Source organism: Electrophorus electricus, chromosome 4 (assembly GCF_013358815.1).
Source record: "Electrophorus electricus isolate fEleEle1 chromosome 4, fEleEle1.pri, whole genome shotgun sequence".
Taxonomy (NCBI): Eukaryota; Metazoa; Chordata; class Actinopteri; order Gymnotiformes; family Gymnotidae; genus Electrophorus; species Electrophorus electricus.
Window position 1 is genome coordinate 13,466,934 of NC_049538.1, and position 24,802 is coordinate 13,491,735.

Consider the following 24,802-nt stretch of genomic DNA (forward strand, 5'->3'; position numbering starts at 1 on the left):
AAATTAACAGTGTCATCCTGACCATCATCTGTTATCTCTAGAAGAGGGATAACCAAAAGCTGAAGAATTTTTCTCTTGCTGTCGTGCCCTCATGGGCCATGGGCCACTCATGATGATATTATCCTAACATTCATATAGGTTACATGTATCAAAGCCATGCAGCCTCTCCACAGCATTAAATCCTACAATGTGACTGTTTCACATTTCAGTAGCCTAACATTCCTGACTAGCATGTAACAGCTCAGTCAAAAGTATGAAGCACATTAAATAGCACATTAAGCAAATGTGCCAAAAACGACCGAAATTGGTTGAGTGAAACAAACGAATTACTTATTGATTAATTAGCCAATACTGGTTAATTTAGTATAACAAATTAAAGTTGCCTAGGCTAAAAGCCTTCCTCCTAAAAAGAGAATATCTGCTCTTCAGATTTAAGTTAAGTTCAGTTTTTATTGGCAAATGTTGTGAGTCACTATTTATGTCAAGATTTATAATTTAATAATGAACTTTTAACAATTCAATAACGTTTAATAATTAAAAATAAAGCTCATCAAACAATAAAGATAATCAAAAATTACATTAATCACCCTTCCTTTATTGTCTGTCAGTTTTTTGTGGGCAGCTGGAAATATGGGAAGTTGCATTTTCCGCTGATCTGTGAACAGTTCAATGCTTCTCTTAAAATGTTTAAGAACCCTATTTGGTGTAGGGTAGCTGATTCAGCGTCAGTTTTAAAAGCAGCGTCCTCTCCTGAAGTCGGCCATTTTGTGGATGCCCTTTTAAGCCATGGCGGAGATGGATGACGGCGACGAGCCGGGTTTGGTGCACACACACAGCGGTTCATCGGGTCCTAAGTCGGGGGGAGATAAAATGTTTTCTCTCAAGAAGTGGAATGCCGTAGCAATGTGGAGCTGGGATGTCGAGTGTGACACATGCGCCATTTGTAGGGTCCAAGTAATGGGTAAGATACTATCTAGCCGGCTAGCTTTCTAGCCAATAAAGGTATTAGCGAGCTAATAAACTCATTCACTCTAGCTAACCTAGTTAGCCAGTTGGCTAGCTAGCATCCAGCTATATATAGTAAGCTTGTGTGTTTACTACTGCCAAAATATATCGCCTTAACAAAGCACTGATATAGCAGTTAGCCGTAGCTAGTGCTATTAATGAGAGATGATGTAAGGAGTCGTGGATAGCGCGGAGATCTTCCAGCCAGCTAGTTATCTCCTGGCTACTAGTTGTATGTGTAATATTCTACCTTTCAGTCTTTTGCAATTCGGATGGCTCGACTTTACCCGTCCAACGCTCCTAAAGGCGACTAAGCTAGCTAGCTAGCTAACTATCAGTTTCTTGCATATCTTTGGTGGCTAGCTAGATACAGATCCTTGAACTCCCTTGAGTGATTCATTCGTTCAGCGTATATAGCTAGTCAGTGATATAATAATAATAATATTTTTATTATTATTATTATTATTATTATTATTATTACTGCACAGAAAGCATTGATTAAAACCCCCCACCACACGGTGACTATCTAGCTAAATGTCTTTACCTCTATAGCAAGGTTAAGTATGACATTTTAAGGTGCCTGGTAGAACTGCATGATTCTGCCTAGGATTGATAACCACTAAAATTATTACTTGTTTAGTTATACCGAGCCTGTCGATCTTTCAGATGCATGTTTGAGGTGTCAGGCAGAAAATAAGCAGGAGGACTGTGTTGGTGAGTAAAACGCTTGCTCAGTCTGCCGCTGCGGCACATGTAAGGCGCAGATGGCAATAGCACTCCCAGCTGTATGAGCAGCATGGTGACTGCGTCTATGAGGAGAACCGTTCCTACTGACATACAGCTATATGAGTGGAATACTGAAAGCTTTTTTTTTAGTGCATCAACAGCACACACACACACACACACTTTGCATTCCTTTATCTTTCTTTCCCACCCTGTCCATTTTTTTTGTTCTCTCTCTCATCTTACAGCCCATATCTCATTATCCAGGGTCTTATTGTAAAGGAGAATAGGCTTTTGATAAATGTACATTTATGGCATTGAACAGTATACTTATCTGATTTAATAAAGGTATTTAATGTGTGAAGTATTTTCTCTCTCTCTTTTAGTTGTATGGGGGGAGTGTAACCATTCCTTCCACAACTGCTGCATGTCTCTGTGGGTAAAACAGAACAACCGATGCCCCCTGTGCCAACAAGACTGGGTCGTACAGAGGATTGGCAAGTGACGATGCCCACCCAATTGTGTGTGCTCTCTGGCACCACCTGACTTTAAAGCTCAGGACTGTGAACGCTTCCTTAGCTGCTCAACGGAACAGTGATGTGCATGTTTGTGACGGTCAGGTGGAACCTGGAGACATTTTAATGGAACTCTTGACGATGCTAGCTGCCTGTGTGCTCTGTCACCGTGCCCGGTAACAGGACACAAGGCTGAGCAGCACTGTGGAGCAGCAGTCTTACTTCACTGCCTGTGCAAGTGTGGATGGTGATTTTGCTTGTGTGTTTTATTTGTGTTATAATAATAATAATAATAATATGATGATGATTTAAGAAAAATAAAAGTGTGTTAGGTCTGTCCGTGCTGTTGGTTGTGTAATAAAGAGCCAGCTAGATATGCTTTGGAATAGATGTGCGTGTACAATATGCAATGTTGTCTTTAACTCAACAGAATTTGGCTACTTCTTTAAAGTTGCACTGATCATTTGTTACACTGAAAATGTCCAACAAAAAGCATCTTTTTACCTGTTACACAGTATTGTCGCCATGAGGTGAGTGGCGAATATAAAGGCAAACAGGTTGGTAGAAATCGGACAACAAGCAAGATGTATAGCAGGAGACACTTCAGCAGGACTGACTTATGGGTTTTTTTTTTTGTTTTCCACAAATGACAATATGAGACCTGTTCATTATAATCTAACATCTTTTCAGTAATAGCTGCCTCTTTATTTTGGCTGTTTAATAAACAGGGTTAAGTGAATCAGGTTAGCGACATGCTTTTTTTCCGTCCTTAGTGAAGGGTGACTTGCATGTCCTCAGTCTTGGCTACTTGATGTACATTTTTTTAATAAGATCCTCTGTTCATGTTCCAATGTCATGTAATATGCAGAATATTGTTTCATAAGATATTTTCACCCTGAATAACCTATTTCTGAACACCTGGTGCCTGTTTAAGAAAACAGGATTAGTGAAACAGGTTTAGAGTTGTCAGTTTCACAAAGCAAGTTCAGCGTATCTCTTAGTTACTATGGCAACATGTTCCATGTAGCTAACATGCTTGCTTACAGGTTTTGCTTAATTAACCCTGGGTTTTTCCTCGACCTGAAGTCTTCAGACTAGAGGAAGTGTCAGACATGACATGTCCTTTTCTTGAAGAGCCAGCTAATATTGAAGCACTATTACACTTCAGAATTCTGTCGATAGAAAGTGATCAGACCCTGCGTGTAGGTTTTATTTTTCCCTGATCATCTATTTGAGCGTTACTGTTTTTCTGCACAACTGGTCATTTATCTCAGCAATGTTCTCAGTCCTCGTGTCGTTCATATGACACATTGTGGACATTTCTGAACAAAATCTATATGTATCATGTTCTTTCTGCCAATGGGAGTTTTCACATTGATGCTGGACATATTTCCAAGGCAACTGTTGGTTGATCTGTCAAATGTATCTCTTGCACTGAAACATTTACTGTACACTTTTGTGGTGTTCCCAAGACCCATACCATTTTCTACAAATGAGAATTCCACAGAGTTGCAGGTACCAGTCTAAGCAATAATTAATTTTATTATGAAGCTTTGAGATTTGAAACAATAATCGGTTAACGATATATTTTAGGGTTTCTAGGTGTGATTTGATAGCACAAATATGATCCTTTAATAAATGATTAATCATCATAAGTTATTGTGAATAGGAAGATTCACATAATCATTTATTAATGCTTTCCCCAGCATTAATGTTCAGAGCAATAGTAACCTTTAGCAACAAAACAGCTACCAATCTAGGGCATAGATGAACATGGGGATACTGAAGGCCAAGTTTCATTGCCTTGGTAGGCTCAGGGTCATCACAGAAAGGCCATGTGACATTTCTGTGGCATGTGTGATTCTCCACAACGTTGCCACAATTAAAACAATGTCCTACTTAACCAGAGAATGATCCTGATAACGAACATCCTGACCACCCTGTTGATGCACAAGATGGAAGAGAAGTCACACAATAGAGGAATGTATGTTTTATGATGATACTGCACTATCATCAGCTGTTGGATATTATTTTAAAGGTAAATCTCAACAGGCCTCTGTATCTTCCCTCTGTGGCAACTAACAGGGTCTCTTCATCCTGTAAAGAATATGAGCAGTTTTGTTCTAAACCATTATGAAACATCTGTGGAGTATTAAGAGCACTTACTAGTGAATGGAGGTCTGTTATGGCGGGCACTCCACCATCAGTAACTGGTCGAAAATGACGGAAATTAGACAGTTAACTTTACTAGAAAGGTTTACCACGTAATTTGTCTTTTGCTTTTACAACAGTGGACAGGCCACGTCACAGTTTTTCAAACACATTTACAGAATTTTAGCTGATGCTTTTATCCAAAGGGACTTACACTTATGACTAAATAGAAATTGAGCAATCAAGGGTTAAGGGCCTTGCTCTGGGGCCCAACAGTGGCAAGTTGGCAGTGGTGGGGCTTGAACTGGTAACCTTCTAACCTAAGAAAGTAACAGCAGTCATTACAAAGAATTGTATGACTATAAGAAGAGCAGCGTGTCAAATTATGCCTAAAATAGATTGGTTCGCTTCACTGAGCTAACATACATACACATATTTTAAAGAAATAGTCTCCACTTGCCCTCCTCTAGCTTTCTATTTCCTTCAAGCGCCATTCCTTTACCTGAGGCATGGGAGCTTGAGGGTCCTGTGCAATATCTTAGCTGTTCCCAGAACTGCACTCTTCTGGACAGACATCTTGGATGTTGTACCTGAGATCTGCTGGAGCCCTTCTCCCAGTTGGGGAGGGGGGTCACAGCTCCTAGTGCTCTGATTACTAGTGGAACAACTGTTGCCTTCACCTTCCACATCTTTTCTAGCTATTTTCTCAGCCTTTGGTATTTCTCAAGCTTTTTGTGTTCCTTGTTCCTGCTATTGCGATCACTTGGGATTGCTACATCTATCACTATGGCACTCTCCTGCTGTTTATCCACCACTACTATGTCCGGTTGGTTAGCCATTACCATTTTGTTTGTTTGTATCTTAGCATGGTTATTCTCCACCACCTTCGGGAGTGTATCCCACTTTGACCATGGAACTTCTGGCCCGTACTCGACACAGATATTTCTGTACGCTAAACCAGCCACTTGGTTATGGCATTCCATGTATGCGCTGCCTGCTATCATTTTGTATCCCGTTATGTGCTGGATTGTCTCAGTGGCATATTTGCACAGCCTGCATCTGGGGTCCTGCCTGGTGTGGTAGATCCCAGCCACAAAAAAAAAAAAAAAAAAAAAAAAAACCAGCAGCAAAATGGAATTGGGTTTCTTGCCTTGGTTCTAAGATTCCTGACTATATTGTTCATATAGTTCTGACCATAAGTAATGGGACAGTGATATTTTTTTTTCCCCTTTGAACATTGAATATGGAATTAAACAATGATTATGATGTTGAAATCTCAGAATCTCAGATGTAAATTGATAACAATTATATTCTCGTTAAGATGCTTATGGATTGCACTGTATGTGTAAAGTTATTCAAGCTCACAGCACGTCAGGGTTAAATCTGTTAGATTTTTGTTAGAACTTTGACTCATTTTACCCAGGCCTTCTTTAACATTTGTCAAGCTTAAATGCCATGAGGTGTAGTAACCACCATCTACCAGACAGTGTCAGTAAATACCCAACAAGAGGGATTTATAACGTCAAGTCCAGGTTAAGTTACACATTTAGCCACTCATTTCGAATGCTCCTGGCTAATCACTCGCCGTGGGTAAGTCTAATTACTGCAAATCCCTCATGGTTATGGCCATTGAATGAAGAAGAGTCTATTAGTACGTTAAATATTCAAACACATTTAAGCACAGGAGCTTCTCTACAGACAGCCTCTTCAAAGGGCAGTGTGTTATTGGTATAACATAAATGAGTTAAATGAACTAGTTATTGTTTCTAGAGAAATATTTAACAAGTTATCTGTTGAAAGAGCACGTTTCACAAAAGTGCTTTGAGTCTTGTAGACGTCTGGGATGGGACGACCGGGAAATTTGGTAAATGCTTAATAAGACATGTCTTTAACAGTTTGAAAATAAATATCTATATATTTCACGCCTATATTAATCGATGGGTTGACCGTCGTAGATTCCTTGCTGCCACAAGCTGACCGCCATGGCCTCTGCATTATTCACCGTTAAATCCCTGGAATTTCTTGCTTCTGCTCGGCCGAGGATTTAAAGTACAAGTATCTGCTAGGAAGGAACATTTGAATGAGTTACCCGTAGCTAACCAGCAGAGGGCACTGTTGAGTTCAAAATTCTACTCGTGCATGGCTGGATGGAGGAGCGAGTGACCAAGTGTTCGCTCGTGTCAACAGGTTTTTGTTAGTGCTGAAAATAACTCATTTTACTGGAATGCCTTTCTCGCTTAGCCCCATTGTGAAAGCATAAGTCTGAAGTGGAAAGAGGGGCGAGGACCCGTGGTTTTGGACGCGGAGCAGACATTTGTCCTCCGGCGTGTTCTTGGATGACACCTCGGCCGTGCCATAAACAGGCCCTCCGGAGGCTCGTGGAAAGCGCGGGGCGCGGCGCGGTCTCGCTGAACTTTCCGGAATCTACGAGCGAGCTCCCTTCTGCGCGACCGTTCGTTCTGTTATTCTATCCCAGCGCGAGAGGACACGGACCGAAATAGCCCGCGGTTTCATTAGAAAAATAAGGCTTGTCTATTCGCGTTGGGTGGATGAGGGTGATGTTCTTAAGCATGTAATATTTATTTTTTCTTCAGGCGCCCCTAAACTGAGACTCTTTGATGGAGTCTGTTGAATACTTTTAAATTGATTTAAATTATTAGTGTTTGGGCTGTAATATGATGTTGTATATCACAGTGTTGTATATGACCGCTGAGACGACATTCTTTATTTAAGCCTAGACCAGAACAAAACAATTTCCCTCCTAAATATCATGTCCAGATTTCCATTGATGAGGGATACATTTATACTCATCCTGTCTGTTTATTAGCCAGGCTAATTAAGAGTCAGATCTTTTGGAGAAAGGTTTTCTGCTTTACTTTAAATGCACAACTGGTGACTCATGCTACTGCTCTCAGGTGTTTTGCTGTGATGTCAGCACCGCAAATGATCATGTCATTTCAGGTCTAATGAAGTGAGGAACAAGTCTTGCATTTGCAGGGCTGATCCCTGTGTGGATGTCATTGAACAGTGAGTAACCCAGACCACAGGCTTCTGCTCGCCACGATTTCAGAGTCAGGTTTCATCTCAGTCACACAGCCAGTGTTCTCATTTAATCTCATTTAACAAGCTGACATGTGGCTGCTAACACAGGCCTAACATGAAACCCTCCATCACCAGCTGCCAGCCTCACCATTTGACACACCGCTAGCATGTTTTTCAGGGTTCGGGTGAACACATGAACACACTTGCTTAGGTAAGGCTGATATTTCTCGCTGTTGTAAAATTATATATGTATGTTTATGTGCAGGCTTCCTAGAACACACCCACATGCACACACATAAGCTTAGGCTCTCAACACAGCTCTAGGGTGATTAGGACAAACATTTAGCAGTATTTCCTCTGGGAGCAGGGGGAACACGCACACATTTTTAGCCAACTTAAATGGTAAGGTAGTCTTTGGAGACCTTTGAGAGGGAAGGACAGAGATGTTCACACATGCTCACAACCAACCAGACACAGAGATGGGAAATTATAGTGCAGGCAAATTGCATTGCTGTGTGTGTGTGTGTGTGTGTGTGTGTGTGTGTGTGTGTGTGTGTGTGTGTGTGTGTGTGTGTGTGTGTGTGTGTGTGAGAGAGAGAGAGAGAGAGAGAGAGAGAATGCATTTAGATTTAGCTCTTTTTGGAACTAACCATCATGAGTAAAATATTGCCAGTAGATTTGGTGTTGCTGAGGCTAAGGGGTTAATGTTAGGGGTTGGTTTGGGTATAGACAAAGCATTATTTAGCTACAGTAACACACAAGTCAATGGGAATACCCCAGAGAGATGGTAACGTAAGATGGTGTGTGTGTCAGAGTGAATGATGGTAGGTAGGTTTCACACCAGAGCTATAGAGGTGCATCTCGGAGCAGCAGCCCTGATGGAAATCTAAGACTGAGAGCACGAAGGAGACTAGACCAGCAGGGAGACATCTGTGGCTACCGTGACGACAGCTAAACTCCCACCAAGACATCTCAGAACATGTTTTTTCCAGGTGTGTGTGTCTGTTTGTTAGAGAGAGAGAGATGACATCGACGACATGGACGGTTTAGGCCTTCACCCAAAGTACTCAAATGAGGAAAAAAAACTCCTTCAGCACACACACACATACACGTGTATAAGGAGTGTAACATCCACTGATATAGCACCTACACTGACATGTGCACTAAAACTCTGAGCTCTGATCATATATATAATATAAATAACTGATCACATATGCACACACTGCTGCCTCTGAGTGACAGCAGTTGGTGTGTAAGATCAAAGCCATGGTGAAAGTAATTTAGGAGTTGTGTTTTCGACACAAACTGGCTCCACTTCAAAGAGCCATGCTGCAGTAAAATGCTATGTGGGCAACTTTGGGATGTTATCAGCATCCCTTACAACCATACCCTTTTTTTTGGTGTGTGTATGTGTTCAACATTTGTATCATCTAGGTTTGAACTTGAAATAATAACTTTCAAAGAACACCTAGCATCCTTGATAGCACCCTGCTTTACCCATGTGTTTGTGTGTGTGTGTGTGTTTGAATATGCATATGTACATGTCTGCATGCATCGCGGTTGACCCAAAAGGCACGTATTCGTGAAGTGTTTGTGAGAGTGTGTTATGCTTGTCTGTGTTTGACAGGTGTGTTGTGTCTCAGTGTGCTTTGTGTGTTGATTGTAATGGTGTAAAAGTAAGTGGTGTGTCAGATATAGTCCTCACCATCAGTCAGGAATTGAGTCAACCTGGATTAACACCACTGAACCAGCTGACTGTAGTTCTCCAACCTGCTCTCACGTCTTGCCTTAGATCAGAGGCTGCATCAAAGGCACTGCTGGAGACACAAATAACGAGGTTAAGGACGAGTAATAATCACCCCAGAACTAGACGCTGGGGATCGACACCTTCTATGGCACAATGGAGAGGAGGGGACATGAGAGGAGTCTTGAGTGTAAGATCATAGAAGTTAAAAGACCTCTGGCAAAGGTCTCAGGTTCACATGAATGTGCACGGACAGCATGAATGGAGTGATAAATTGTGCTAAGGAATGGGGATGGTATTTCTGGTCACATGCTAAGCGGTCTTCTTTGTAACTGGTCTGTGCAAGGTTTCTGTGTGTTCAGAGCAACGAGAAACTGAAGACCTATGTTAGTAGCGCTGTTTACAGATCTTGTTGCCATGGTCCTCACTCAACCACGCTCATCAGTTTAGGCAGCCACTACAGCCAATTTTATTTTATTTTTTTTACATTGTTTTGTAGGGTCCATTGCTTGAATTCTTGACATTTCTGCAAATAAGTAAATTCCAAGTCCAAAAGAAACATGGAACTCCAACCTCTCTGTAGGATTCTCTCTCTCTCCCTCTGTCTCTCTTTCTCATTCTCTCTCCGTTTCTGCCTGTTTCTTATAACAAATTAATAAAACTATATACATAAATTTAGAGAAACAAAACTGCTGTTTCATGGGTAAAGTGTACAATGTAATAAAATGACTATTCGGTAATATCCAGTGCTGTGTAGAAATTATTACAAAAAGACTCACTTTAACAGACCTTTACTACTAGAAACTTACTGTAATGATTGGACCTTTACAGTATATACCAACAGATACCAATTGTTTCGAGGAGATGCCAGACTAACAACTACACATATCAAGATGTGAAAATAAATTCAGCTGAAACTTTTAAATCAGACATTGCTATAATCCTTTACACCTCTCCAAGAGCCAGAACTTGCATCTCAGATCTTGCATTCAAAAACCTCAACTTGCTTACTAGATTCACTACCCACACACTTAGGAAATCCTACTGGAAGTAACTGAACTTTTACTAAATTTAATAAAGTCCTCCTTGAACATTGGCTACGTTCCTAAATAATTTAAATTAGCCACTTAACAAAAAATATAACCTCAACCCATGTCAGCTGTCAAACTACAGGCCGATCTCAAACCTTCCATTTATTTCCAAGATTGTAGCTCAGCAGCTAATCTCATAAAGTCTTTCAGTCAGGGTTTAGGTCTCATAGGACAGGGACAGTGCTGGTTAAAGTAGTTAATGACCTGTTGTTGGCTTCTGACCAGGGTTATGTCTCTGTTTATTTTGCTTGATCTGAGTGCAGCATTTGACATTATAGATCATAACATTTTACTAGGTAGACTTGAAAATGTTGTTGGAATTAGGGGAATAGCCCTTACCTGATTTAAATCTTATCTAGCCGGTCGCTACCAGTTTATTAACATAAATGGAGACTACTCAGCATGCAACAAGGTTAGCTGTGGTGTCCCACAAGGATCTGTTCTAGGGCCTTTGCATTTTTTATTTATATATGCTACCTTTAGGTGACATTATATGTAAACACTGTGCTAGTTTCCACTGCTACACTGATGATACTCAGCTATATGTCTTAGCCAAACCAGAGGACATATATCATCTTAGTATTATTGGGGAATGTATAAAGGATGTCAGAAACTGGATGTTGAGGAACTTTATCTAACTTAATCCTGACAAAACAGGTGCTTCTATTAGGCCCAGAGACAGCTAGGTCCTCACTCTCTAATTACTGAACGAACCTCAATGGTCTCCCAATCACATCTTCTCTAACAGTTAAAGATCCTGGAGTTATTATGGATCCTAGTCTTTTGTTCAAAGCTCATGTAAATAATATTTTATGACTGCTTTTCTCCACCTCAGGAACATTGCAAAGATTAGGAACATGCTCACATGATGCAGAAAAGCTAGGCTGCACATTTATCGCTTCAGGATTGGACTACTGTAATGCCTTACTATCTGGCTGTACCATTAAGTGCCTAAACAAGCTCCAGCTAGTTCAAAATGCATCAGCCAGAGTTCTTACTAGAACTAGAAAATGTATTATAAAATACTTCTAATGACCTACAAAGCACTGAGTGGTCTTGCCCCACAGTACCTTAGGGAACTCCTAGTGTATTATGACCCATCATGTCTGCTTAGATCAAAAGGTGCAGGCTCTTTACTAGTACCAAGAATAAGAAAATCTACCACAGGGGGCATAGCCTTTTCCTTTATTTACCTGATGTTGTGGGGTTTTGTTGTTGTTGTTGTTGTTTTAATCCAAAGCAATTTACAGTTATGACTGAGTACAGTTTGAGCAATTGAGGTTTAAGGGACCTACCAGTGGCAACCTTCTGATTATGCTTCAACCTTAACCTATGCTTACCTATGCTACCACTGCCCCCTACAAGTCTCCCCCTATAAACTTCCCACACTATGGAATAACCTTTTTGTATCTGTTCAAGACTGAGAAACAATATTTCTGATATCTCAATATTTAAGGCTAGGCTGAAAACTTATCTATACAGTCAGGTATTTTAACTACTTCCCATCTTAGGTAAAGGTGTAGATTTGGGGGTCCTTGGGCATTGAGCGTTATTTTAAACTGGGATGTTATGATGCTGTCACTACACCTCTCTTTTGTCACTTACGTTTGTGGCTGAGAGCGGCAGAGTGCTGATGTTCCAAGGTGCCCTCGTGCATGTGGTTCCTTCTGGCTCTTTCCTTTTAGCTATGCTGCCAAAGCTAGATCTGCCAGAGTCCATCTTTGCGCAGAGGTACACTTACCCCTGATGTCATGGTGTTGCTGAGCCTCAACCCGTTTCAGCTACCATGGCTACTCCCACCACCCTTTGATGTCCCCTGCTGTAGCCCACCACACCTCCACCCCAGCCAAACTACTTCTCCATTGCCCTCGATGGACATTCTCGTGTGGGATGGGTTTCGCACATGCACACACCATCGGGACCAATCTAGGACTTCTAGAAAACCAGACTAGTCATTTATGCTTATTTTTTCATTTTATTATTATTTATTTATTTTTCTCTTAAAATAGTTATTGTTGTGGGCCCCCACTTCGAGTCTTGTTTCCTCTCAAGGTTTCTTCAAGCTCTAGGGAGTTTTTCCTTGCCACCGTCACCTTTGGCTTGCTCACTGGGGGCTTGGACTCAGATATTTGTAAAGCTGCTTTGTGACAACATCTGTTGTAAAAAGTGCTGTATAAATACATTTGAATCGATTTGATTTAAATCAAGTCCTCCCATAACAGTACGATTAAAATGATTTAAATCATTAATTCAACCAATATTTCTATATGTCAGTGGGATGTGGGGGCATGAATGAATAAAAGGTTGTAAAACTTGGAATAAAAAGTTATGGAATTATGATAATCACTAAGAGAAAATACATCTACAAAAGACACCACATTAGCAAAGAAGTCCAACATGTGTATGCAGGCTTTTCCAATCTTGCCAGCCAGGCAGTGCTTGGCAGACAGGAACTTATTCATGACACTGAAAAAGAAGCAGCAACTTTGCGCACCACCTCGCCGAATCAGACCCCGACTCCCATTACCACAACATTCCTTAGTAACAAAATAAAAAACGCTTCATCAGCAACCAGACTAAATTACTCCCTCAAGCCAGGTCCAGATTAAACCCTTTTGTGGCCCTAGCCTATGAAAGATTTGGGGCACTTTGTAATGAAGATTTTATATATGCAATATAAAAACCATGACAGCATCATGAATAGGTCAGTGTGATGCGATAAAAGTAATATGCCTGCACTAATTCTAACACAACAGGAAAGCAAAAAAACAAACCAAAAGAACAGCCAAGTGATCTGACCAGGGCTAGAACTTAGCAAATGACTGCAGTTCATCTAGCCATGCATGCATCCACTGTGTTTAAAGAAAAAATATGAAAGTAACCCAGCTCGATTTACTACACTGAATGGAATAGAAAACAGTGGTTAAATTACACCTACTGCTGGGGAAATGAAATAACAAATTAAATTCAAATTATATGAAACACGAGCGTCAGTTAAAATTAGCGGGGTTTCTCATCAAAATTAAAGACAACAAGCAAAGAGTTTGAACAAAGTGCAGAATCAGTAGTGATATTTCAAATAGGACAACAGAAGAACTTGGCGGACAAGCGAGGACAGAATCTCTAGCCACTGTCAGTCAGGAGAAGTAGAAGCTGAAACTCCTTTTGTCATTTCCTGTGTAAAATATAAAGATGTCAGAAATACTCCTAAAACTGTCCCAAAATGAGTGCCAAGGTCCTATCTCCCAGAAAATGAAAAAATGAGGATCTTTCTGTGAGAAACCTCTGAGATCATAGACTTAATAGGACAGTTTGTCTATAACTGCTATAAGAAATGACTGTAACTCATCTTTCCTCATCTTGTCAAAGTACTGCTAGTCCAAACTTTAAATAGGTTCCTTAACATTCATATTCACCTTCACAGTTGGTTTTATATTTTTAGATAGTTTCATGTTCAAATTCTTAATTTTGTTAAACGTTTGTTTTTATTTTTTATAATTTTGTCTCCTTTTTGCTTTTAATTACGTAAAATTATTGTCCCTTAGATGAATAATAACATTACACTTTATATTGTCTGATTATGTGCTGGATTATTCACTTAATTTCTACAGTTTTGGCAACAACTTTGCCAATATACCTCACTCCTGTCAGTGATTATTATCATCTAATATAATGAAAACACAATGTGAATCTTTTCTTTTTGGACTCGCTTCATTTCAGCAGCACACGGATGATGAAGTGAACATTGGTTATTTCATTGTTTTGTTTGCTTTTACAAGGCAAATGATCTGTAAGATATACTTCCAAGGACACAGCACAAGAAACAAGAATACTTGGAGGACTTAATGCAGAGCATATACAAAAAACTCTAACACAGGTTTATTATTACAGTAATTGCACAGCATCAAGAAAAACCCTGACATGACATGCAGATTTCCTTACATGTGCAAATGTACTTGAACACACTGTAATCCCCTGCTTATGTGGTCTTGAGGCTTGGCTCCAGAACTTGTGTGTGTGTGTGTGTGTGTGTGTGTGTGTGTGTGTGTGTGTGTGTGTGTGTGTGTGTGTGTGTGTGTGTGTGTAAAAGAAAGTGAAAAAGATGAAAAGGAGTATTAGAAGACACAGGCAGGCATCCAGAAGTTTGTAAATACAAAATAAAAAATAATGAGTCAAATACTAACACACCAAGGCTATATGGAGGTGGAGAAATACTAACACACCAAGGCTATATGGAGGTGGAGAAATACTAACACACCAAGGCTATATGGAGGTGGAGAAATACTAACACACCAAGGCTATATGGAGGTGGAGAAATACTAACACACCAAGGCTATATGGAGGTGGAGAAATACTAACACACCAAGGCTATATGGAGGTGGAGAAATACTAACACACCAAGGCTATATGGAAGTGGAGAAATACTAACACACCAAGGCTATATAGAGGTGGAGAAATACTAACACACCAAGGCTATATGGAAGTGGAGAAATACTAACACACCAAGGCTATATAGAGGTGGAGAAATACTAACACACCAAGGCTATATGGAAGTGGAGAAATACTAACACACCAAGGCTATATGGAGGTGGAGAAATACTAACACACCAAGGCTATATGGAGGTGGAGAAATACTAACACACAAAGGCTATATAGAGGTGGAGAAATACTAACACACCAAGGCTATATGGAAGTGGAGAAATACTAACACACCAAGGCTATATGGAGGTGGAGAAATACTAACACACCAAGGCTATATGGAGGTGGAGAAATACTAACACACAAAGGCTATATGGAGGTGGAGAAATACTAACACACCAAGGCTATATGGAGGTGGAGAAATACTAACACACCAAGGCTATATGGAAGTGGAGAAATACTAACACACCAAGGCTATATGGAGGTGGAGAAATACTAACACACAAAGGCTATATAGAGGTGGAGAAATACTAACACACCAAGGCTATATGGAAGTGGAGAAATACTAACACACCAAGGCTATATGGAAGTGGAGAAATACTAACACACCAAGGCTATATGGAGGTGGAGAAAATGACCCATGGCCAAATCAGCAGTGTCGGTCAGTTCACCACACACATCTCACGTTCACCCCAAACAGATGGAAATACAGTGAGTCAGGTGTGGAAACAAGAGCAGCGAGGTATAATCCAATCACAGAGCACTTAAAGCATTCTTCCTCTGCGCCGTCACTCTACTGGCAGTTAGCAACGGCAGAAGGAGCTGGAGGTGCTATAGGGCTGTCACATGCATCTGCTCTTTCTGCTCACCGTTACATGTTCTCATCTCTGTCTTTATGGGATACTGAGTATGATTTACTGAGTCACTAGGCACATTCAGAATTAGAGGCATGGTGTCTCCCATTTGTGTGAGTGTGGGTGCGTGCGTGCGTGTGTGTGTGTGTGTGTGTGGATTAGTGTATGTGGCTCTGGGAGTGTGTGTGTGTGGGGGTGGTTGGCGGGGAACACCCAGCATTTCACACCCAGCATTCATACACATGTTGCAGTAAAACGGAATTGTAAAATGTGCAAAATAAATAAATCAATAAAATTTCAAAAAGCATTAATGTTAGATGTGTAGGATGTAGAAATAACCAATGCTGTGTGTCAAAGGCCAGCTTGCTATAAACCTTTGTGCAAAAATGATTTACAATTTTTGTTATTCTGGTGCCAAATGATATCACATTTACACACCTGCTGAAAATGCCGCTACCAGAACAGCTAGGTGCAGAGTTCACAGTAACTCAATATGTTTGTTATAGTTTTGCATTCTCTGCTACATGGGTGATCTTAATTCTTGTGGCGTCACTTTGGCTACAAGATGACCTCTGAACTGCCATCAAGAAACTTCAGTTTGCTCTGCCTATGACAATATTCCCATTCATGCAAATAAGCGCAATAAAAGACATATGGAACATGATGGAATTCATAGCTTTTCATGCAGCGTTTACATGTAGTTGTCAGACGTCATTTCAGGGTCTGAACGAAGCAACTGTTGCAATTAGTGCTAGTTAACACTAAGTCAGGACTAATACTTTCTGTTGAAAACACATGGGTCTTGAAGGCTGGGAGTATGAATGGGGTATTAGGCATATTAAACTTTCAAATATGCTTGCACACACACTGTACCCAGATGTTGGCCCAGGTCTGTCTGACAGTAGTGTATTTATCTGTGCACGCCTGGTTGACATTCTATGCTCTGTTGAACAGAAGTCCACTGTGCCCACTTTTCCACTGTACAACTTTTCCAGGCCAACACACACACATGCACGCACACACCTCTCTCTCTCTCTCTCTCTCTCTCTCTCTCTCTCTCTCTCTCACATACACACACATACACATACAGACCAAATTGCTCTAGTGTATTCTGCTAAGCTCTTTATCAAATCATCAAATCAGCTGTTCAATGCTGTTCTTTATTCTGCACTGCTGCAAAGAACTGCTTGCATATTTATCACTCGGGGCCTTAAGTGCTGAGCCAAAATAATGGGCTAAATTCTAGGCAGCATCAACCCAGCTGCACTCATGCTGAAGAAGACTACTGAGGAAGAATGTCAGCGTGAACTCCCTCTCAAAATCAGGTCTCCAGGCCCAGCAACACACCTACACTGCTTCACCTGCCTCTTTGAAAGGCACTTTGAAAGGGGAACACTTCCATTTCTTCCTCTATAGTACACTCTCTCTCCCTCTCTCTCCCCCTCTTTCTCTCGGCCTCCGTGGCATTTGCCGTGGCGGTGTACTGGAGCCGTGAGGACTAGGCAGGTTTCGTGTGCCCGCCACCCCACTAAAATTCAGGTCAAACATAATGAGGTCTGAAGGTTCCAAACTGCTCTCACCTGTTGCCTCTGGCAGCCCGTGGCCAGACAATTAGCGCCTGCTGCCCACAATGCTTGCCTTGTCTCTCTCCTCACTGTTCTCTCCTGTTCCCCTTCGTTCCTTCACGTTCGCCTTTTCATCCTGTTTCCCTCAATACCTCCCTTGTTTCCTGCTTTCCAATGCTGTTATTTTCTCACTCGTCTTTCGTTTTTCATTCTCTCTTTATTTCTCTCTGTTTCTCCTGTTCTCCCTCCGCTTCTGTTCGCTTCGTGGCTGCGTGCGTGCGTGCGCGCGCGTGCATTGGGTATGTTTCTGCCTTGTTGCTCTTGTGCTCTTAAACACATGTTGTGCTGCTCCAGATGTGCTTCTGTGGAAGTGCATGTGCTAAACCACAATGCCTTTTATTAACACACTACCCCACTTCTTTTTTTTTTTACTGAGAGAAGTCTTTCTTAAGTATACATGCTGGCACAGATGTCCAGCATGTAGGCGCAGTAGCACTGAACAACCCGCTGCCCACTGTTGAGAGGAGTATGAGGGACAGCAAGAAGTCCAGAACCAGAACATCTGGGGTTTGAGAGGGACAGTGTGGATGGAGAAGATGTGAGAGTATGAGAAGGAGAATGTGGATAGAGAAGATGTGATGGTTTGAGAGGGATAGTGTGGAAGGGAGAGGGATGGTCTGGATGGAGAAGCTCAGTGAGGTACACAGGAGACCATGAAGACCATGTTTCTCAGTATTCTGTTTCAGAATCAGAACTTTCACTGCCAGCACATGAAGAGCTGCCATTCTCTCTGTAAGTGCCCTCGAACCTCGCTTTCAGCCCCAAGCCCCATGAAGCCTGGATGAGAAGGACCTCCCAGTGGAGAACTGTGATCCGAACCACAGCTGCGAGTGCTATCACAGCTCCACTGAACAGGCCAAAGAGCTTCATGTATCTGCAGCTGCATTTATTTCTTTTATCTTTCGTGGCTGAGGCAAAGTTTCTGGGTTGGCGTGGAGGAGGGTATGCTCCTCGTGGCTCGGACTGAGTTGTGAAGCTTGCGGGAAGGGCCGAACCAATGGCGTGCTTCTGTGATCCTCCATTCATATGGCTCCATTGAGCACTCCTGCCTCCCAGCTCATACGCATCCTCTGTCCAGTTCTGGCCTGCATGCTGGAGCACACTCCAGCTTCCCCCAAGGAACCACGTTTCCCAGCAAGACCTGCGGTGGTCTGTGTTCTGATTGGCCAACGGGGTCCTGGATTTTAGGCAGGAGGGGTCCCAGGGCTGAGGAAGCAGATGAGAGAAAGGCTGTAAATCACACACTCCAGGCAAGGAGCCCAAAAAGTCAGGGACATGAGAGGTCCCTAACAGCACAGTAAAACTCAGCCCTGAGAATCAAACCTATAACTCAGCACTCATTTAGGCCGAGTCTTCTACATTCACACATACATGCACATGCATGTACGCACATACACATACACATACACACACAAATCTACACAAACCCACATACATACACACAAAAGCATGCACACACACACCCCACCACCACCACACACACACACACACACACACACACACACACACACACACACACACACACACACACACACACACACACACACACACACACACACAGACAGCTGCAGCTTCAGAAGCAATCTTCGTTACACCCTGTTGCTACTACTTGGACAGAGCCCAAGTAATGAGATTTATATGGGTGAATTTGTATCTGTAAGCCAAAGTTATAAAAAACGTAGACAGGAACTTATTTCATGGTCATATGAATTACTGGTCATTAAACAAAAGCTTATAACAAAGGGTTTTTTTTTGTTTTGGAACAGATAAGTATGAATTTAAATAATTTATAGAATATATATCTTTTTTGGAATTGCACAGGAAAGGCAAGATCTACGGAGGCTGATAGAAACATGCATCGCTGTAGAGTATGGCTTGATCTGACTAGGTTGTTCCAAAATAGTCATCCTTGTGGTGCTTTGGTAATTTGGTAATTGGATGTTGGGCTCTACAAAGTGTAATTCTGTGGTTGCCTGTTTGTCACTGGCTCTACCACATCACTTCCACAAGTCAAAGTCTTATGTCACAGCGGGAATCCTCTTCTCCAGACGAGGTTAATCTGGGATTTGGAAATAGATTTTATGGGCTATTTTCAAAAGATCACACTTTTTCTTTTTTCTCTTTTTTTGTGAAACTGAAAGGAAACAATTACAGAGTTGCCCACACTTTTTTTGACCAATAAAGGTCAGTTGATCTCTCGCGAAACTCCAGGATTACTGCCACCGGTAATGGTTTTTTTATTGATGTATTGTAGTACATTGAAAGCTTTTGACAAACCATATTCTGTCCTGATAACTCTCTGTTTCTTAGTAAAAGCAATGGGATAGAATATAGTGACATTGGAAAGCTCTGCTCTATGCCTGATCGAGACCTGCACTGGGAAAAAGATTCCGAAGTCGGATTGGCATTCGGAGGCCGAGCCCTGCATGCAGACAGCTCTCCGGATACACAAGGCATGCCATCTGATGGCTGCATCCTCTCTTCAGAAGTGCAGCGATACAGGCACTTTGAGATGACTATCGTACACTCAGTGGAACACACTTCTCTATCCCACAGGTTTTCCCTTTAAATCTACTACATTCAGGCAAAGCAGCCCTCTCTCTCTCTTTCTCTCTCTCTCTCTCTCTCTCTCTCTCTATCAACAGAACTTTGAAGCTAACTCACCACCTTGTTCCCCACTTCCTGTTGTTACATTTCACTCAGGTGGTCTACACTACTACACACAGCCCTGATAGGGGGTGAGGGAGAGAGCGTTACCTAAAGCCCTTCTTTAGAAATCCTCTATCTCATCCATCTACTTCCTGAAGAGAGGGTAAGGCCTCTCACAGGAAGTCTCCTGGGTTCTCTGCTATTCTTGGCTCCTCCCCCTTGTGGCTGGGTGAGTTTGTTTATGAATGAAACACACATGAAGGCGGGGCAGACATGGCAGTGCCCCGCACGCTTGAACTCTTTCCTGCACACGCAGCACAGAAACGGCCTGTTCTGTTTCAGAACTGCCACATAATTGCTAACAGATTTCACGACGACATATAGTCGGCTATCAGAGGGGGGTCACCGTTGGGGTTTGGGCTGAATAAAAGGTACTTTTGTGTTTAGGTTTTGTGTGATTGATTTGTTTTAGGAAGGCGATTCTGAAAGGGGATGTGGGTACTCTCTGCCCATCTCATTGAGTGGTGTTTTCCCTCTTTTGATGAGACGCTGGTCCAGTGGTAGGAATTTCCAGCCTGTGTGGAATCTTGGCACGGTTGGCTTATAGACACTTACTGGTAGTATGTATGTGAGGCGTTGCATCCGATGAGGTTTGCCAAGATTTGAGTTGAATTTTGTGCTGGCTAATATGTGTGTATGTGTGTGTGTGTGTGTGTGTGTGTGTGTGTGTGTGTGTACTGCTTTGATCCCCGTGTGTTTATGTACAACTTCTGGGAGGTTAGGCCAACCAGACCAAAAGACATAAATAAAAAAAAATGCAGAAAGCTTGTAGAATTGCCACTGTCCATGCTGGATTTCATATTCTTGGCTTCCTAAAAAGCTTTCTCAGCTTTCGGCACTGCTATTTCCACCACCAATATAAAGGTCTCTCTGATCAAATTTATCCTCATATCATGTCATGTTTTCTTTCATCCATGGAGTCGGGGGTACTGGCAGTCCCTGCTAAAGCAAACAGGCCTCCTGCACAAATTTTTTTTTTTCTAAAAGCAACCCCCAAATTAACATGTTGATAAGTGTTGCTCAAATTCTGATTGGCTAGGAAAAAGAAGAGTAAAAAAGCCTGCTGTCTCTGACGGTGGTGGCTGTTCTTCTGAGTTGAGGGGTTCTTTTTCCAGTGGTTTGGCCGGGGATTGAGGGGGTATAGAGGGGTTCAGCTCTGGGACTGGGTGAGAACTAGCAGCAGCCTTTGGGACAGAAACAGCTTCTGGATCCTGTGTCTCTCAACCCCTCCACACTCCCTTGCACCCACGTTGCTTGCCCCTCGGGTCCTGGGTCTTTTGGCCTGTGCTGAATGCCTGCTCTGTGTCCACCTGCCTCACATAATGCAGCAGTTCATTCCGTGGCGTGGCGGAGGTGTGCATGCTTGGTCACCAGCACACAAGTAGGCGATTAGTGATCGGCGGTGATCATGATGCGCAGATCAGGGATCTCACAAGGCTGGGAAGCATCGCGTCTCATCTCCAGCCGTGGGGCTAACGAGTTTCTGTCCGGCACGGGCCGGTAATTACCTGCCATGTAGAACAGTTCCAAGGGCCTGAGAGTGAGCTCCAGTGCAAACTGTTCAGTATCATTACAAAAGAGTAAATAGCATAATGGATAAGAACCTAATTTAAATAAGTAGAGAAGTACTTCAAAATATTCATTTCACAACTTTCTCCATTTGACAAAACCCTGTGCATATGGGGGTTTCCAGCAAAGTTAATAATTGACTTTCACCAGTCCTGGTTTCTTTCCCCTGAAGGCTGACTATTGTGAGAGATTCTTTAATAATGTAAGGAAGTGGTTTGGAAGCATTCTGCTGAGAACATTCCGCTCTAGTATCTCTCCTCTCCCCTGGACCTGCTGATCTTGTTTCCTTTTGCCCTGTTCTTTAGCCCCCATGTCTCTTATCTAATCCAATGATATCACAGTACAGACAAGCCTAAATTACCCTGCCCTGTTGTCTCTAATGCCTGTCAATCATGGCAGACTCCTTCAACTGGCAAAGGAGTGTGTGTGTGTGTGTGTGTGTGTGTATGTGTGTGTGTGTGTGTGTGTGTGTGTGTGTGTGTGTGCATCCGTGTGTGAGTTGACCTCTCAGTTCTTCTCTGTTTTCCTCAGCTATTATCTCTGACTCTCCCCTGTGTGACACTGCTGGACGGCATCCTGTCTGTGATGGCTCGGTTCAGGTTTTAAGGAAGGCTGTGGCACGGCTCACCTTGTTCCCCATGTGTCTGAGCTGGCTCAGTTCTAGGCAGGGTGTGGGGGAGGGGCAGACTGTGGCACGGCTCACCTTGTTCCCCATGTGTCTGAGCTGGCTCAGTTCTAGGCAGGGTGTGGGGGAGGGGCAGACTGTGGCACGGCTCACCTTGTTCCCCATGTGTCTGAGCTGGCTCAGTTCTAGGCAGGGTGTGGGGGAGGGGCAGACTGTGGCACGGCTCACCTTGTTCCCCATGTGTCTGAGCTGGCTCAGTTCTAGGCAGGGTGTGGGGGAGGGGCAGACTGTGGCACGGCTCACTCGGTTCCTCTCATGTCCGAGCAGGTTCGGTTGGAGGACCGGTGTGCGGGAGCTTCACGAGCTTCTCTTCGTCTGTCCTCATGTTGCTTTCCTTTCAGCCCTTCCTCTTTATCTTTCAGCTAAAACAGACCAGCAAACCAATCTGGCGCCACACTCTCCAAGATCACTGCCGTGATTAGATAACACGAGTGTCTGCGTTGTCTCTGCTTGTCCGGACAGCGTGATTCCGCTGGCCTAAGAGCTCTCTTGTTTTAGGCCGTGCTAAAAAGGAAGGCTTAAAACCAGAACACGAGACACCAGATAACTCCCTATCACTGTCAAACAGCGAATCGCCCCGCGGCCCGCAGGAAAGAACCGCAGCTTCAGTTTACCAACACTTCTTTGGCTTGCTGCTTGTTTCGTGTTTCTGGATTGTTCCGGGTTTCGGTTGGACGCTATGTCAGCCTGGCACCACGCAGAGTTACGTAAACAGCCCCTTTCTGGCAGCCGTAGCAGTCCTGAGAGCTGCTCTGATTTCCAGCCGTTCAGCGAGCAGACATGCTGGGACGCACTGAGGAAAGCCCGCGTGTGCCATACAGTATAGTAGGGCCACTGTTCTCACCACTGGCTGCCTGGTCCGCTGCGTGTGAGCCCGGACGTCTCTCTGTCTTGCATTCCCTCTCTCTCTCCCTCTCTAAGAAACACATTTAGGAGAACAAGGAGCAACAGTGTCTGGCTGGCTGCCGCCACCGTATGCCAAAAATTATCATGCGCGTTTTTCTTTGTATCCATTTTTAAACATGCAGGAGATGAATTGGGCCTTTATATGAGCAAAGGTTGCACTGTTTATTCTGCTAACTCCAGATTTGACAGAGAGAGAATGACTGGAAGCCTGGAAGGTACAGAAGCGAGGAAAAGAGGAAAGAGGAAAGGAGGGGAGAGCTCAAGGTCTTTTAGAGTGACAGTAATTTAGAAACCTTTTGCTTTTTATGAGTTTCCTGCTGATAAGAAAACATGGCATGACAGAGAGCGAGAGGTTGGGTACTAGGCCTTGAATCAAAGTGAATCAATGATTTCTCTCTTAGGCAGGCAGGCAGGAACTATTAGTATATTATATAGTGTGTGTGTGTGTGTGTGTGTGTGTGTGTGTGTGTGTGTGTGTGTGTGTGTGTGTGTGTGTGGACATAGCTTCTTTGCAGAAGTATGTAGATTATTTTCTATTTTGAAGCATTGCTATTTACATACATTTTTGCTTTTCAAAACATATCCATATAAAATCCATGAAATCACACTGACCTAGATTTTCATTCAGTGCTAGCTAAAATGTGTTCATTACATAAGTGGTAGCGGGAATACATTAATTACTTATTAATTGTGGCAAAAGGAAATTGCTGTGTGTCCACAGACAATTGATCTAGCCAGGTAAAGTTGCCTGGACAGTTTCTAAACTACAGGCTGTAAGAGATTCTCTGTGGAAAATGACCTGTCAGATTCCTACTCAGAGCCTTGCGCTGTTGTGCTGCATTGGAAGTACTGGGCCCACAGGCCTCTGTTCGAGCCTCACTAGCTTGTCCAAAGGCCATTAAGAAGTATTTTGTCTTACGGATTTGAAGCAGAACACCTCTGAAAGAAGGTCTCCAGGTGTTCCTACTGATGACGCATTCTGTGCACCCCAGCTGCATTAAACAGAATTGCCAACAGTGACACAGACCAGTATTAACTACACAGAATGACTAGCATTCTTAATAATAGAGATAATTTTAAATGATAACTAAGATAATGATAAAAACTAAGGTTTTTTTTTTTTTTTTTGCTTGCTTGCATGTACTCATGTGCACTCCAATTTTATGAATATGTGCATTATGAACTCATGTGCATTATGAATATGTACATTATGAACTCATGTACATTATGAACATGTGCATTATAAACTCATGTGCATTATGAACTTGTGTGCATTATGAACATGTACATTATAAACTCATATGCATTATGAGCTCGTGTGTATTACGAACATGTGCATTATAAACTCATATGCATTATGAACTCGTGTGCATTATGAACATGTGCATTATGAACTCATATGCATTGCATTATGAACTCATGTGTATTATGAACATGTGCATTATAAACACATATTCATTATGAACTCGTGTGCATTATGAACATGTGCATTATGAACTCGTGTGCATTATGAACTCGTGTAATATTAACATGTGCATCATGAACTTGTGCAACATGACCCAGCTTGTTTTTCATTATTTTTCTTGACCATTTGTGTTTAACAAGAAAATATGAAATGCTTAAATATTATAATGTTTGAATATGTATTCTATGAGGTGGTGTATATTAGCAAATGAGTATTTGTGTGTGTGTGTGCGTGTGTGTGTGTGCGCGCGCGCGCGTGCGTGCATGTGTGTGTGTGTGTGTGTGTGTGTGTGTGTGTGT

General features: G+C 42.4%; 1 protein-coding gene and 1 long non-coding RNA gene across 3 annotated transcripts; both read left to right on the forward strand.

Moving 5' to 3' along the window:
• Window positions 1-755: 755 nt before the first annotated feature.
• rnf7 (ring finger protein 7) lies at window positions 756-2,982 on the forward strand. Its single transcript, XM_027010066.2, has 3 exons — window positions 756-961; window positions 1,672-1,719; window positions 2,115-2,982. The coding sequence occupies exons 1-3, from the start codon at window positions 787-789 to the stop codon at window positions 2,231-2,233; spliced, it is 342 nt and encodes a 113-aa protein (XP_026865867.1). The 5' UTR covers window positions 756-786; the 3' UTR covers window positions 2,234-2,982.
• A 3,563-nt stretch (window positions 2,983-6,545) lies between these two features.
• LOC113577451 lies at window positions 6,546-10,257 on the forward strand. 2 transcript variants are annotated; one of them, XR_003410630.2, is made up of 4 exons: window positions 6,546-6,966; window positions 7,356-7,421; window positions 8,250-8,428; window positions 9,229-10,257. It is a non-coding gene; the product is annotated as an uncharacterized LOC113577451 (long non-coding RNA). The 2 variants fall into 2 exon arrangements; XR_003410629.2 differs by having other exon boundaries at window positions 6,546-7,421.
• The last annotated feature ends 14,545 nt before the right edge of the window (window positions 10,258-24,802 follow it).